Source organism: Apodemus sylvaticus, chromosome 10 (genome assembly GCF_947179515.1).
Source record: "Apodemus sylvaticus chromosome 10, mApoSyl1.1, whole genome shotgun sequence".
Classification (NCBI taxonomy): domain Eukaryota; kingdom Metazoa; phylum Chordata; class Mammalia; order Rodentia; family Muridae; genus Apodemus; species Apodemus sylvaticus.
Window position 1 is genome coordinate 67,219,342 of NC_067481.1, and position 14,089 is coordinate 67,233,430.

Below are 14,089 nucleotides of genomic sequence, written 5' to 3' on the forward strand. Positions count from 1 at the left end.
TGCTGTGACCTTTTAATACAGTTCCTCGTGCTGTGGTGGTTCTCCAACCACAAAATCATTTCATTGCTATTTTTTTGTTTTGTTTTGTTTTTTTTGTTTTTTGGATTTGGTTTTTTCCAGACAGGGTTTCTCTTTATAGCCCTGGCTGTCCTGGAACTCACTCTGTAGGCTAGGGCGGCCTCGAACTCAGAAATCCACCTGCCTCTGCCTCCCAAGTGCTGGGATTAAAGGCGTGCGCCATGACCGCCCGGCTTCATTATTACTTTATAACTGCATTTTTGCTGTGAGGAGTCATGTTGATATAAGTGAGTGATACGTGCCTCCCACCAAAGGGGTCGCGACCCACAGGAGAACCACCGGTTTATCCCTCCAGGTTATACACGATCTATCAGTGAGTGGAAGCTGAGGCAGTCACTCAAAGCTCCTTGCCATATCACATCTGTAGCCGGGAGCAGAAATGAACGACGTGCTCATGCCGTTACACTATTCAGAACCCCAAACTAGGGACTGGCACCTCCCACAGTGGGCAGGTCTTTCTACCTCAAGACGCCCTCAACCCCAAGATGCGTTCCAGATAATTCACCAACTGAGGCTGTTTTCTCAGGGGGTTCTAGGTTATGTCAAGTTGCCGGTTAAAACTGACCATCCCAGGATCCGTGAAACCTGACAACGGCCGGTCTCGGGTCAGTCTTACACTTAGAACGGTGTTGAGCCTCTGCTGTCCCTTGCTCCTCAAGGAACTAAAACCACAATCCGAACACAGCTACTCAAAAATCCCATTTCCGTTTTCAACACCACTACCGTGCACTCGCTGCCTTGTGGACACTCTCTCCTGCTCTTTCCAGGGTCACACCCTCCCTGCGTGTCAACTAGGACTCCATCCCCTCAGCTGCTCCAGCCAAAAACTGACACTGTCCTCGACTGCTCTTTCTCTCACAGCCATGCAGCTCCCAGGCAGACCCTGCTGTCTCCACCTTCATGGTGTCCTGAGACCAGCACTGGCTCCTCTGCTGCGCCCAGCTAACACAAGTCACTCTCTCATTTCCCCTTGGCTGTCACAGACTCCTAGCTTGGTTCCTTGCTCCCATCCGTGGCTGCCGACAATTATTCATTCTTTGTATCTGTATGTGTGTATGTGCATCTGTGTGCATGCATCTGTGTGCGTGCATCTGTGTGTGTCCATGTGGGCATATGCGTGCCATGCTGCACAGGCACCCTTACCTCCCACCTTGTTTGAGACAGGGTCTCGTTGCTACTGTCCATGCCAAGCTAACTGACCCACAAACCTTCCAGAAACTCTCTTGTCCTCTCTTCTCTGACTCCATCTTGCTGTGGGAGTGTTGAGGTTGCAGACACATCCCACCATGTCTTGCCTTAGCTTTTGGAATCTCAACTCTGGACCTCATGCTTCCCTGGCAAGTGCTTTACCCACTGAGCCATAGTCCCAGCCTCCTTTGTGGTTCCCTGAATGTAGCTTTATAGTTGCCACCCGATTTGGAGAAGTTCAAGTGGCTATCTTCTTTTCTTCGCCAGAGATTCCAATTACGTGCATTTTAGACAGATCGGATCGTAATTGTCCCAGGCTTCCTAGAATTTTCACTTTTCAAAACGTTTATGTTTTTTTGGGGGCAGTTTGTTTTTCTGTGCCTTCAAGTTCGCTAACATTTTCCCCTGCAATAGCTAATCCATCATTAGTCTACGCGCATTTCATCTCAGACACGGTTGGTTTTAGTTCTGGAGTTTGGGAGCTGGAGCGATGGCTCACTGGTTAGGAGTCCTTGCTGCTCTTGCAGAGGATTCCGCTCCGCTTCCCGGAACCCACCTGCCAGCTCCTAACTAACCATCTGTAACTCCAGTTCCAAGGGATCTGACGGACTCTTCTGCATTCTGAGGACACCATATCAGTCACATACGCCTGGAGTGTATACACATACATGCAAACAAAATACTCATAGGCATAAAACAAACAAAAGCAAACCTCCATTTCTAGAGTCTGAGTCTTTTTCTATTTTGTCTACGTCTCTACCTAACATGAACAGAGCAGAGCTGCAGTGCCCTGCTAAGGCCGCATCTGTATCAGCTCTGGGAGGTTCTGGCTGATGACTCTTCTCACTATCACAGGTCACCTGCCTCACTACTTTGCACTCTGATTCTTGGCTGGCCATCAGAGTTCACGGCCGAGTGTCTGTTTGTACATCTGCACCCTTGAGCTTTAAATTATGTCTAGTCACTTGAAAACACTTCCATCATTCTCTCCCTTCTACCCCTCTCCCCAGACCACTTCATTCTATCAGCGCGCGTGACACGACCGTTGGAGGGAACGAGCCTTACCTTCCTTTTCATTTGGACCCTAACCTGTTGAAGCTGTAGAGAAGCTCTGGAGAATCTGGCTTAATACAATAATTCATACATTCCTTTGAGGAAATCCAGCATATATCATAAATTAGCCGTGTTAACACAAAAGGCAAGATCAAAAGGCGACATGGGAGTGGGGATGTGGAACGATTCCACTCATATCTACTCCTTCCTAAAGTTCAGTGCTCAGGATGGAGCGGATCATGGCTGCGGGCTGCTGTCATCTCTGTTGTAGTTAGCTTTGCACTGGGAAACTGCCCATGCAACTGCATGCATCCCAGAGGAGCCTGCAGATCCTACTCAGTTCTGCAGCTGAGACTCCCTGATGTGGCCCGCCATGGGTCCTGAAGAGCTTCTATGTTTGGTTGCCAAGCAGCTCGGCTGGGTTTCCCCAGCAAGCAGGGGAAGTGGGCCAGCCCACCAGCCAGCCCGTGTTCACGCTCACTTGGCTGGAGGTGCAGAGGGCAGGCCTGCTCAGAGCCAGCGGGCCACCTCCCACATGCTAGCCCAGTTGGGGCCAAAGCGCCTAGCTCCTGTTCTCTGTGGATGTGTGTCTCCGGGGCATCTTCTGGTGAGAACAGAGGTGACTGGCATAAGCAAATGGCCCTTCTATCCTGCACTAGGGGCGCTGCTGCCAAAATCCAGTTTGAAGGGATATAAGGAAAAGAGGAACCCCGGTTCCTGCCTGAGAAGTTGTTTAAGCTAAAAGAAACCAAAGACAGCATGCTACACAACAGTCTAATTTACTCATGTGCTCCCAACTGGCAAACAAGGAAAGTCTCCTCCCCTCTGGGAGGAGAGGAGGACTTCAAAGTCTATTCGCTGCTGGAAACTCAAACTTCCACACTTGGTGACTGGAAAAAGGAGGTGTTAGACGGACTCAACATTAGCAAGCGGGAGCCTAGCTGGTGGACAGGCGGCTAACAGAGGGGCCAGAAGCCTCCTGAGCTCAGACCCCCTTCCTGAGCTGGGGACACATTTCAGGGAAATAGTCTTAAGGTGGAAGGAAAAAAATATACAAAATAAACAAAAACTTGTAGAGATGGCTCAGCAGGTAAGGAGATCGCTACCAAGCACGAGTTCGATCCAGGAACCTACAAGGTGGAAGGAGAAAACTGACTCTTGTAAGCTGTCCTCTGACCTTCACAGGCATGTTGTGGCATGTGTATCCTCATATATATACATACATACATACATACACACATGAAATTAAAAAAAAGAAAAAGTAATCAAGCCAGTCACCGTTTCCAACTTTGGACTATTCAGTTGAGGATTTACTTTATAATCATATAAAAATATCCCTCATGTAATCTATTTCCTCCTTATGTCAGGGTAGCATTTAGTGTGTTACATGAGCTGGGCCTAACGACAAAGGTCTGTCATCCCTGCTATTTGGGAGGCTGGGGCAGGAGGACAGATAGTCGAAGGCCCACATCAGGAGAATAGTGAGAGCCAACGAGTTGCTATGCTGCTTTTGAGGAGCTCATGATGGTGAGGGGGGTGGGGTGGGGTTGGTGGAAGGTTGGGACAACGGGAGTGAGATTTTCACAGTTCTGAAAATAGGTGCTCCTGGGGTCAGGCACAGGTTTGGTCTGGTAATGCTCAGTGTCAGCTCACTGATCTGAACCCAGCAACACAGTGTGGTTGAACAACACTCTTGTGTGTCAGCAGAAGATTCTAGACCATGGAACAGATAGTAAGTCCTACAGGCAAGCACCCCGGGCTCCCTCCTGTCTCCTCTGAGCAAGAGTTTGATACAAAGGGTCTAGCCCTGGGGGACAGCCTGTCTTCCTAGCGAGGCTTCCCGGCTATGTGGTTTCCTAGTCTACCTCTGTCTGCATCAGTCACCTTCGGGGCTTCTAAGGACACTGTTGGCTGAGGGCCTCCAGTGCTTCAGGACAGTTAACCTGAGTGGAGGCACGGGAGTCAGCTGGAGAGATCCCAGTGGGTGAAGTGGTTACTGAACAAGCCAGACGCCCTGGGTTTGAATTCCTAGAACCCACAGAAAAGCCAGACATGATGTGGCCCATCTGTCATCCCAGCACTCCACCAGTGAGGTGGGAGGAGGGGAGAACGTCCAGGAGCCGGCAGCAGCTAGCCTGCGGTATACGGGTATACGTGGTGAATAACAATCAGACCCTGTCTTGAACAAAGCAGAAGGCAAGCACCTACACCAGAGGTTGTCCTCTGACCGACACACGGGTTGTGGCACACGCGCCCCTCGCCCACTTTATGACAAATTCCCAGGTGAACTGATGTCACCGCTCTGCAGGCGCTTGGAGAATGGCTGGTTCCCACTCTGAGTGAAGGATCACACTGGTGCACCATCCCCAGCCACACCAGCTCCACGCTGCAGCGATTTGACTGCTCGAGCCTCTGCAGGGGCTCTGTTTTACCCACAGCTGGCCGGCAGCATCTCAGGCGAATGTTTGTTTGTTTTAATGAATTCACAACCGAGAGCAATGGTGCAAAATCCTTAGACAGCAGAAGATGAGAGACGTTGACACTCACTTTGGGTGCCGGATATCGGGGAGGGAGCGATTCAGGGAGATTTTATCACTGACGTAGATGTTAAATCCGTTTTCCCGGTATGCCTGGTCCACTCTGTCGGCATCGGTCATGGGGTAAGGCTTCCCCTGTTCTCCATGTCCTAGAGGCAGAGAGCAAATTCAGTGTTGCTGGTTTACCTGACGTTTACAAGGGTCAAGACTTGGGGAAGAATGATGGGACCTCAGAGAAAGCCTTACACCTGGGGCTGGAGAGATGGCTCAGTGGTTGGCACCCTGGCTGCTCTTGCAGAGAAACTCAGACTCACAAAAGATTTTAGAACTAAATGCAAGGGCCTAAGACCATGCTCTCTGCCCTCTCTCTAGAGCCAGAACCCCCTGCCCACTCAGCTTCCCCTGATGAGAGGCAGGTCTACTTTCTCTGAGCTAATAAACCCTCAGTTACAACTGTCTTCTCTGATACCAGCAGCATGCATGTCTGGGGAAGTCAAATAAGAGGATACGTGCAGTGATAACTTTTTGTAAGCTGTCAAACACCAGATAAACTTGAGTCGATTTGACTATCATCATCTTAGGGAGGCAAATGTTCTGTGTCAATCAAAATTGCCACAAACATGGGATGGGATGTGGCTTCGTAACAGTATTTGCCTGGTATCTATGAAGTACTGGCTTGGGCTGGATTCTCAGTACAGCTGTAAATAAATGATTTTTTAAAATACCATGATGATCGAAGATGATTTGATTTTTCTTTAAAGTTGGGAGGTAACTTAAGAGCCACCTTATTTACTACACCAGGTCTGTTGGAAGGTTCTGCTGCAAGCCCCAGATTCAGAGGACAAAGCGTTGGCAACCTCCGTGCCATATGACTGGGAAGGGTCTCCAATGTTCCGAGAGTATGTCCTCTGGGGGTCCCATGAGCTTCTGGAGACTGAGGACAGACACATCCCTGGGAGAAGCATCTCAAGGGTCTGCACGGCTGTGTCCAACAGTCAGCCACTCCAGCAGCTGCTTGGGGCCAACCGCCCTCTGGGTGTTACAAACCAAGGTCACTGAGGCTGCTCAGGTGCAGCGGAGGTCTGACCTCTGTTCAGAACGAGGCTCCTGGAGACCTGCCCATCAATAGTCAGCCCCAAATCCTGAGGAGAGGAGAGGGGGCGGAGGCCAGCCAGCCAGACCCCAGCGCAGTTTCCTGGCCATGCTGTGGCTCCTGCCTTCTCAACAGACGAGGTCCTCGTGTTGGTGGAGGAGTGTGTACTTGGTCTTGTTAGTCACTCTTTCTTTCTTTCTTTTAAATAATTAGGCAACTTCATAAATTACTTAAAAATATTTACTCTTTAATACTTAGTTATAATTTTATTTCAATAAACAAAGAAATTAAAAACAGCCACTTGCTTTTCTTACTCTCTCTGCTGTTCTTTCTTCCCTTGCCAGGCAGCCCGATATTCTAATAATTCAGGCACAACTGTCTGGCCAGCTGTCTCTTTGCAGATGTTTCCTTTCTTAATTTAAAGGAGCAGCCGTCCAATTTCACTTAACATTCCTGGCACATAGAGCAGCACCATGTGTCAGGGGCTGGGGATGCCCTGGGCGTCAGCTCACTTATTACCCGTTCTCCTCTGAGCTTTGTGGTGAGTTGGTTTTGTCATGAATAATTTAGAAGAGACACCTTTAGCCCAGATCGCCACACACCCTTTCCATCCCTCTAGCTGCTGTATCCACGTTCCACTCAAGCAAAGCAACATTATAGCCATCTTCTCCCTCCACACCCTGGGAGCAACCTTCTGAGGCTGCCAAAGCCAACTCCTGAGGTCAGTCACAGATGGAGGGACAGGGGCTCAGGAAGAGTGGAATTCAGTGTGGCCCCACCGGCCTGCGGGTGGTCTCCCAGCTGCTCTTCTGACCTTTTCCTGGACTCTGCAGAGAAGACTCTCCACAGTCTCTGTACTTATTTGTGCTGGTCCAACCCCCATCTGCTAGTCTTACAGGAATGGCGACAAAGCCCTATTAGCAAAAGGAATTTGTAGTTGGTGAGGAACTGGGTTCAAGTCCCAGGTTGACCTTGCTCTCTCTCCTTGGGTAATGGCTGGCAGGTGGCAGCATCTCTCTGAGGTACAGATCCCCTCATATTCAACCAGCCATAAAGAAATAGGGTTGCAGAGGGTGGAATTTTCTCCACGATCAATCCCAATCCATGATTTGAAACATTGTTCCTTACTTTGGGATCTGACTTGCTAGGATGGAGACACAGTAACACGCTGATACGCAGGTGGCAGGGCACACATGAAGACAGTGGACTGGAGCTGACAGCAGAGGTCACATAGGTGAAAGGTATGGTTATTAGGAAAGACAGTGGCAGGCTGGATGTCAATAAGAGGTCCAGACGCCCCTAACACACTCAGCACATGTGCACACACTTACTCGATGCCCGCACTCAGCCCCGCCCTCCATACCTACGCGTTGTGCGTCCCTCCTGATGGCCTCCTTGTCATGCCAGTCCTTCAGCCTTTGTTCAGCTCCCAAGAAAAATGTCTTTTTTTGTCGACTGTGTAATTCCTTGGGGGAAAAAAAAGAGAGAGAGAGGCAAAGAAGAAACCGTGAAAAACAAGAAAAAGGGAATATTGGCAATAACAATGGTCTAGAGGCTACGCTACTTAAAGAGAACACTATCACCTGCCCAGCCCTCAGCATCTTCCTGAGTGTTGGTCACGTGCCTGTTAGATGGGCAGAGGCCAGGGGACACAGCAGCTCAGCACTTGGGAAGAAAACGAGGCCGGATGTGGTGGTGAGCCACTGTAATTCGAACACCCAGGAGGTAGAGGCAGGAGGACCACCAGCTTAGGCTAACGTGGCCTATACAGTGAGACACTGTCACAGGCCAAAACAAAACAAAAACAAGCAGAGGCTCAGGGGTGCAGTTCAGTGGTGGAGTGCTGGCTTAGCATTCGTCAGGACCTGGGTTTGGTTCTCAGCACTCCAAAGGAACAAGGAATACATGACGTTGGTTTGAATAACGTATTTATTTTATAAAGATGTATTTAATTTTTATGTATGTATGCATGCATGTATGTATGCATGTATGTATGTATGTATGTATGTATCTGTGTGTGTGTGTGTGTGTGTGTGTGTAGGGTATGTCTGTGGAGGCCAGAAGAGGGCATCTCATCCCCTGCAGCTGGAGTTACCAGCAGTTGGGAGCTGCCAGACACAGTTGTTAGGAACTGAATGCAGGTCCTCTGCAAGACGAAGGCACCCTCATAACTACTAAGCCATCTCTCTAGCCCCAATATATTTCATTGAACCCAATCCACCGTCTCTAAAACATTAGCATTTCGACATGCAGTCAATAGGACAGAGACCTGAGGCATTTTATTCTCTTTTTAGACTAAGATTTCGAACTCCTCCTGGCTTCCTGTCAATTCAAACCCCTTTCCAGTGCTCTGGAACTGCAGGTGGCTGACAGTCACAGCCAGGGCAGAATCTCGGAAATGAGGGTCAGGTGCTGGGATGACACACTCCGGCTTGCACAAGAGTCCTGGGAACTCGGGACCAGGTTCTCACACCTGCACAGCGAGCAACTGACCCCCGAGCTCCAAGCACACAAGCTTAAGTGGCATTGATCATGGAATACTGTGACAAGAAGCGACATTGATCATGGAATATTGTGACAAGAATCGACATTGATCATGGAATATTGTATCAAGAAGCACCCCAAAACTTCAACCCAGAGGTACTCGGATGCCCTGTAACACTGCACACCCAGAGGTGAGTCTCTGAAAGCTGAGGTCATTTTCTTTGTTTGCGATCATCTTCTGATACTCTTCCTTCCCCCAGCTTCCAGAAGGTTCCCTTGCAGCAGGCAGTGAAGACAAAGAGAAGGCACACCTTGAGGACATGAGTCAGTTGGGGGAGCCTGGCGGAATGGACTGAAATCCCTTTAGCTGTGCTCAGACTGACTGTGTCTGGGACCCATGTGCTCTTAGTCAGCATTCCAAAGGAACCCATCATGGCTGCAACAGCCGCTCCCTCCCTCCTTCCCTCATCCAAATGGAATTTTAATCTTTGTTTAATCACCATTTAGTGTGTCTGGCACCCTTTGAGAAGAGGGGAGAGCGGCGAAACAAAGCCAATTCCAATCTGCTGAAGAAGAAAGATTAGTCGGAGCACACGCTCCAATCCTGAGACTGCAGACTTGGCAGGGCCTGTCGGCAAGGGTGCTTGAACCTCTGGCCCAGAAGAAAAGAGAAAGGGTTGTGGGCTTCAGCCCTGACTCAGGTTGTATTAGGGGACAGTCTTTGATGCAGATGCTAGGGTGATTCTCTAGACTCTCAAGAGGAGCTGGAGTGATCTTGCTTCAGGATCACATGCACTCTTTGATGCCAAACATTTAAATAATTATTCTAATATCCTTCATTTGTCACACACACACACACACACACACACACACACACACACACACACACGGTCAGAGTGGACCACACAGAAACTACTTAGCCAAATGAATAAAGTTGTTTTATATAAAGCATGGTGGTGTGATGAGCAGCCCCCATAGGCTCACATGTTTGAATGTTTGGTTGCCACTTAGTGAAACTGTCTTGGAGGTGTAGCCTTGTTGGAGAGGGTGTTTCACTGGTGGTGGGCTTTGAAGTTTCAAAACTCCAAGCCAGGCCCAGGGTCTCTCTGCCTACTGCCTGCAGATCAGGAAGTAAAGCGCTCAGCTAATGCTCCATTGCCATGTGTGCCTGTCTGTCTGGCACCATGATGATCATGGGCTCACCTTCTGAAACTGCAAGCAAGCCCCCAATTAAATGCTCTCTTTTATAAGAGTCACCTTGGTCATGGTGTCTCCTCACAGCAATAGAAGGGAATCTGGACAGTCGCAGGTTGAAATTCTCCATGAATTTTAAGGCCAAACACTGAGTAATTTTCATTCATCCATGTAACAAGGGATGGCTGAAGGCCTACTTGGAATCCTTGTTGGTCCGCCATGATACCAAGAAACTGTAGCAGCTACATCTTACCCCTCTGCTGTCCTAGTTCCTAACTCTCTCCTGCTTCCTCTCCTCTTCTGTCCAACCGGAAGTCCTGTTTACTTACCCAGTGATTGGCTCCTTTATTCATCAGGGGATTGGTTCACAAGAACAGCACCAGGCCCATCCACAACAGTGGATCCCAGACCAAGGGTCTCAGACCCGACAGACAAAAAGAAGAATGAACCAAGAACCATCTTTCTTTGCTTCTTTACTGTGGACCCAATGTGACAATGTCTCACTCTTAGCTCCTGCTGTCACTCTTGACATGAAGGTATGAAACCTTCTTCTTCTTCTTCTTCTTCTTCTTCTTCTTCTTCTTCTTCTTCTTCTTCTTCTTCTTCTTCTTCTTCTTTTGGTTTTTTGGATTTGGTTTTTTCGAGACAGGGTTTCTCTGTATAGCCCTGGCTGTCCTGGAACCACTCGGTAGACCAGGCTGGCCTCGAACTGGGATTACAGGCGTGCGCCACCACCGCCCGGCGGTATGAAACCTTCTTAAACCATTAACTAATATAAACCCTTCCTGGGACTGGAGAGATGGCTTAGTGGCTGAGAGCATTGTCTGCTCTTCAAAAGGACTTGGGTTTTATTGCCAGATCCTACACAGTAGCTCACAAGCATCTGCAACTGTAGTTCTAGGGGATCTGATGCTCTCTTCTGGATGCCACAGGCTCTAAGGAAGTACAGGGTACACTGACTACATGCAGAAAACAAACCATCTTCCTTTTGTAAGTTGCTTTTGATGATGTTGTCACAGCAATGAGAAAAGTAGTTAATACATACAGTTAAATAAGGCAGTCCACAGGTTCAATAAATAGGATAAGAAAAGACACACATCACTATAGTGTATTGCCTTAAAAGTGGTACAGATAAAATCTCTAGGTATTTAGAAGAGGTTCCCATCGGCATGACTGGGTAAGGATTCCTATAGAATCTTTGGGGGGTGTGGAAGAATGGAGAAAGGCTTGGGAGCAATGGGGGGGCGGACTCCAGCTAGAGGGGATGTATGAACCAAGAAATGGAGACTAGAAGTGAGACACAAGGGCAAAGGCCTGACCTGGCAGGAATAAATAAGGTTCAGAGGGTAGACATGAGCCACACAGTAGAAGGAAGTCTGGACTAGTGCTGCTTGGCAGGTGGGAGCCACAGGTCTCTCTGAGTGAGAAATGAGCCAGAGCAGGGCTCAGGAATAAATACTGAAGCCAACATGCTTTTGATTAACCACCACGGCTGTGCCTCCTCCTCCTGCTCCTGCTCCTGCTCCTGTTCCTCCTCCTGCTCCTCCTCCTCAATAAGTGGGGATGGAGTCCACTTCATTTTCCTCTAGAGGAAATGTCTCCTCTTCAAAACTGAGGACTACTCTTATTTTAGCCCCCACAAAAAGGCTCAAGTGAGGTTGACTATGTCAGTCTCAATCTAACCTGATGTTTTGAGAAAATGTACACAGGGAGAATTTGTTTGTTTGTTTTTAACTTTAACCAGAACCAAATGGTATGAGAACACAGCTGAACTTAACCGCACCATGCCCTGGAGAGTCTCAGAATCGAGTACCATGTGGGAACTGAGAAGCCATCTTGGGAAGCTGCCCCAGCACTGCAGAGTAACCGCAGGGCTCTGCATTTCATGTTCCTTTGGACGCTCACCTAAGGACTGCCTGTCTCCCCAAACTGTGAACCCCAGAAAAGCAGGTCTCATTGTCACTGACTACTGAATGGACAGATGTGCCTCCACTTTTTTTTTCTGGATGGAAGGAAGGTCACACAGGGATTAGACAGGCCTAGCACAGTCACAAGGACATAATACCATAAAGGGTTTAACTTTATCCTCTGATCAAATGGCTTCAGGTCAGTTTAATTGGGCTGCAAAATTCTAAAGAGAGAGGGCTCGCCTGACCCTAGTCAGTGTCCTGCCTATATTCCTATCCTTGAGGCCAGTGGCAGAGGTTCTGCCTGTCTTTTCTGAGGGGCTGCTTTCATTTTCCTGGAAGTAGCAGACATTTTAGCTCACAAGCACATACACCCACATACATCCAGTCACACACCCTTCAGGCTTTTTAGTAAGAGAAAAACTCTTATCTTGCTTGGTTCCTTCTGATCTGGCCTTAACTGAGACAGGCATCTTTTGTTGAGAAGCCTTTGTTGAGGTGGCCAGGAGCCTGAAGGGGACCTGGAAGACCCAGCGCTGTCATTCTTTCTGTCCACAGATAGGGTCCCGTGTCTGTCTAAGTCTCTACAATTTGGCCAGAGCATTTGATCATTAGTAGAAAAATGATCAAATTGAAAAATGCTGAGGTGGCACTGACAGAAAGGCGTCCAGAACTAGTGAGTTTAAAACATCATGGGAGACAGAGATGATGTGAAAAAGTCAATTTAATTTCTAACTACTAGCAATGACACACTGGGAACCGAACTATCATCTATAACAGTGCCAACATATCAAACACTTACGGGACAAACTGAATATAATAGCCAAGACACACACTGCCAACTAAAAGTGGGTGCCCAGGGAGGTAGAGTGATAGGTAAACAGGACACAGGTGACATCAATATCTGGAAAGACTTGATGACAAGATGTCAGTTCTCCCAGAGGCGGGAAGTGTAGGCAGGAGGATCATGAGATTCACGGCAGCCTACGAGGCATAGTGAGACCCTGCCTCAAAAAACAAAAAGATGATGGTCCTTAAAGGATTGATCTATAGACACAACGATATCTTGGAAGAAACATGAAGGACTTGTGTAGATAGCTAGACAATGACACACACAGACAGCACAAAGCTGAAGGATACACATATACTTTTCAAGGTTTGGTCATGGCTACAGTGAAGAGGAGAATGTAGTCCTTGATTGAGGACAGACAAAGGACTAATGAGGTCATGTATAGAACAAAAATATTAACACCCCCCCAGAGTGCACACATACACCTATGTACGTATGCACACATACATGCTCCAACATACAAGTACACACATGTATACACTCACACACATGCATGTACACACAAACTCATTGAACAAATTCTGAGCGATGCGGACAATGCCTGAGGAATCACACTCTAGCCTCACAAACATGTACACTCCCCTGCCTTACGACACACTCACCTACACACAACCACACATGCGTGCACACATTAAATAAAGGCTGTTTGAAGTCCCACAGAAAGTTGCCTAGCTTTGTTTATTTAATACAGCATTTCAAAATTTTGTCTGAATAGAAGTCTCCCCTCTCCCGCTCACCCCAGCCTCCGAGAAGCGATTAACGTAGCCAGGGAGGAAACTCGGGGACCTCATTTTTCTGCTAATAATTACAGGGTTCATGAGAAAGAACACAGCATGGCTCCTCCCCACACAACTCGCAACTGGGTTTTTGATTCTGCTTTGTTTCTTCAAAGCATTTCGATGTTGAGCGTGGTGGCACGCGTCTGTAATCCCAGGGAGGATGGTGAGTGTGGGGCCAGCCAGGGCTCGACATGGAGACTGTATCTTAGAAAAGGAAAACACAACAAAAACCACCGCCAAGGCAAAGTTTGTAGACACGAAACAGCTGCACTCAATCTCAGTAACTTGGGGGGGGGGAGGGAATGAAATTTACAGAAACAACTTCAGAAGCACCCATATCCATCTCTTTAGCCATCCGTCCACCCATGGATCCAACCATTGATCCATCTTCAATCCATTGATTCATCTACATATTCGGCTACCTCCCGCTCCCATGTCTTCCCTACCAGGGACCACCCTCTTAAACTGTGAGCCCCAAATCAAACCTCCTTCAAGCTGCTGTATATCATGCATCTTGTCGCAGCAATGGAACAAGCGACTGTCCCAGGCCAGCAGACAGACAGCCAATCCCCAGAGAGGTGCAAGATCCCCTGGGAGGAGCAGGGCTTCCGGCTGTATGTGGATGACCACAGGCGCACATGGGAGCCCGAGGCTGGAGAAACCACCCCCTGGCCTGTGGACCTGTGAGCAAGATTTAGTGGCTGCGTGAAATCCCTGCACACGGGGATTAGTTTATAACAAAGCGCACAGTCTCTGGGAGCGAGAGCAATAAAATGATCTTGGAGATTCCTATCAATTTGTCCCTTGCATGTTGAGGTGTCAAACCCAAAGTATTTGAGCCTTGGATTCCCAACTCTTTCTCCCCCTGAGACAGGATTTCTCTATGTAACAGCCTTGGCTGTCCTGGAACTCACTCTGAAGACCAG

At 48.4% G+C, this 14,089-nt stretch overlaps 1 protein-coding gene across 2 annotated transcripts in view; it reads right to left on the reverse strand.

Moving 5' to 3' along the window:
* The window catches only part of Galnt10 (polypeptide N-acetylgalactosaminyltransferase 10), a 144,954-nt gene that overhangs the window by 63,446 nt on the left and 67,419 nt on the right, over positions 1-14,089 (reverse strand). Inside the window, exons 2-3 of one of the 2 annotated variants that reach the window (XM_052197963.1) lie at positions 7,313-7,415; positions 4,867-5,005 (exon numbers count right to left, since the gene is read on the reverse strand). In XM_052197963.1, the coding sequence (XP_052053923.1) occupies positions 4,867-5,005; positions 7,313-7,415 (242 nt within the window). Of the gene's footprint in view, positions 1-4,866; positions 5,006-7,312; positions 7,416-14,089 lie in introns of those variants that run through there. The other variant, XM_052197964.1, reaches the window with a different exon arrangement.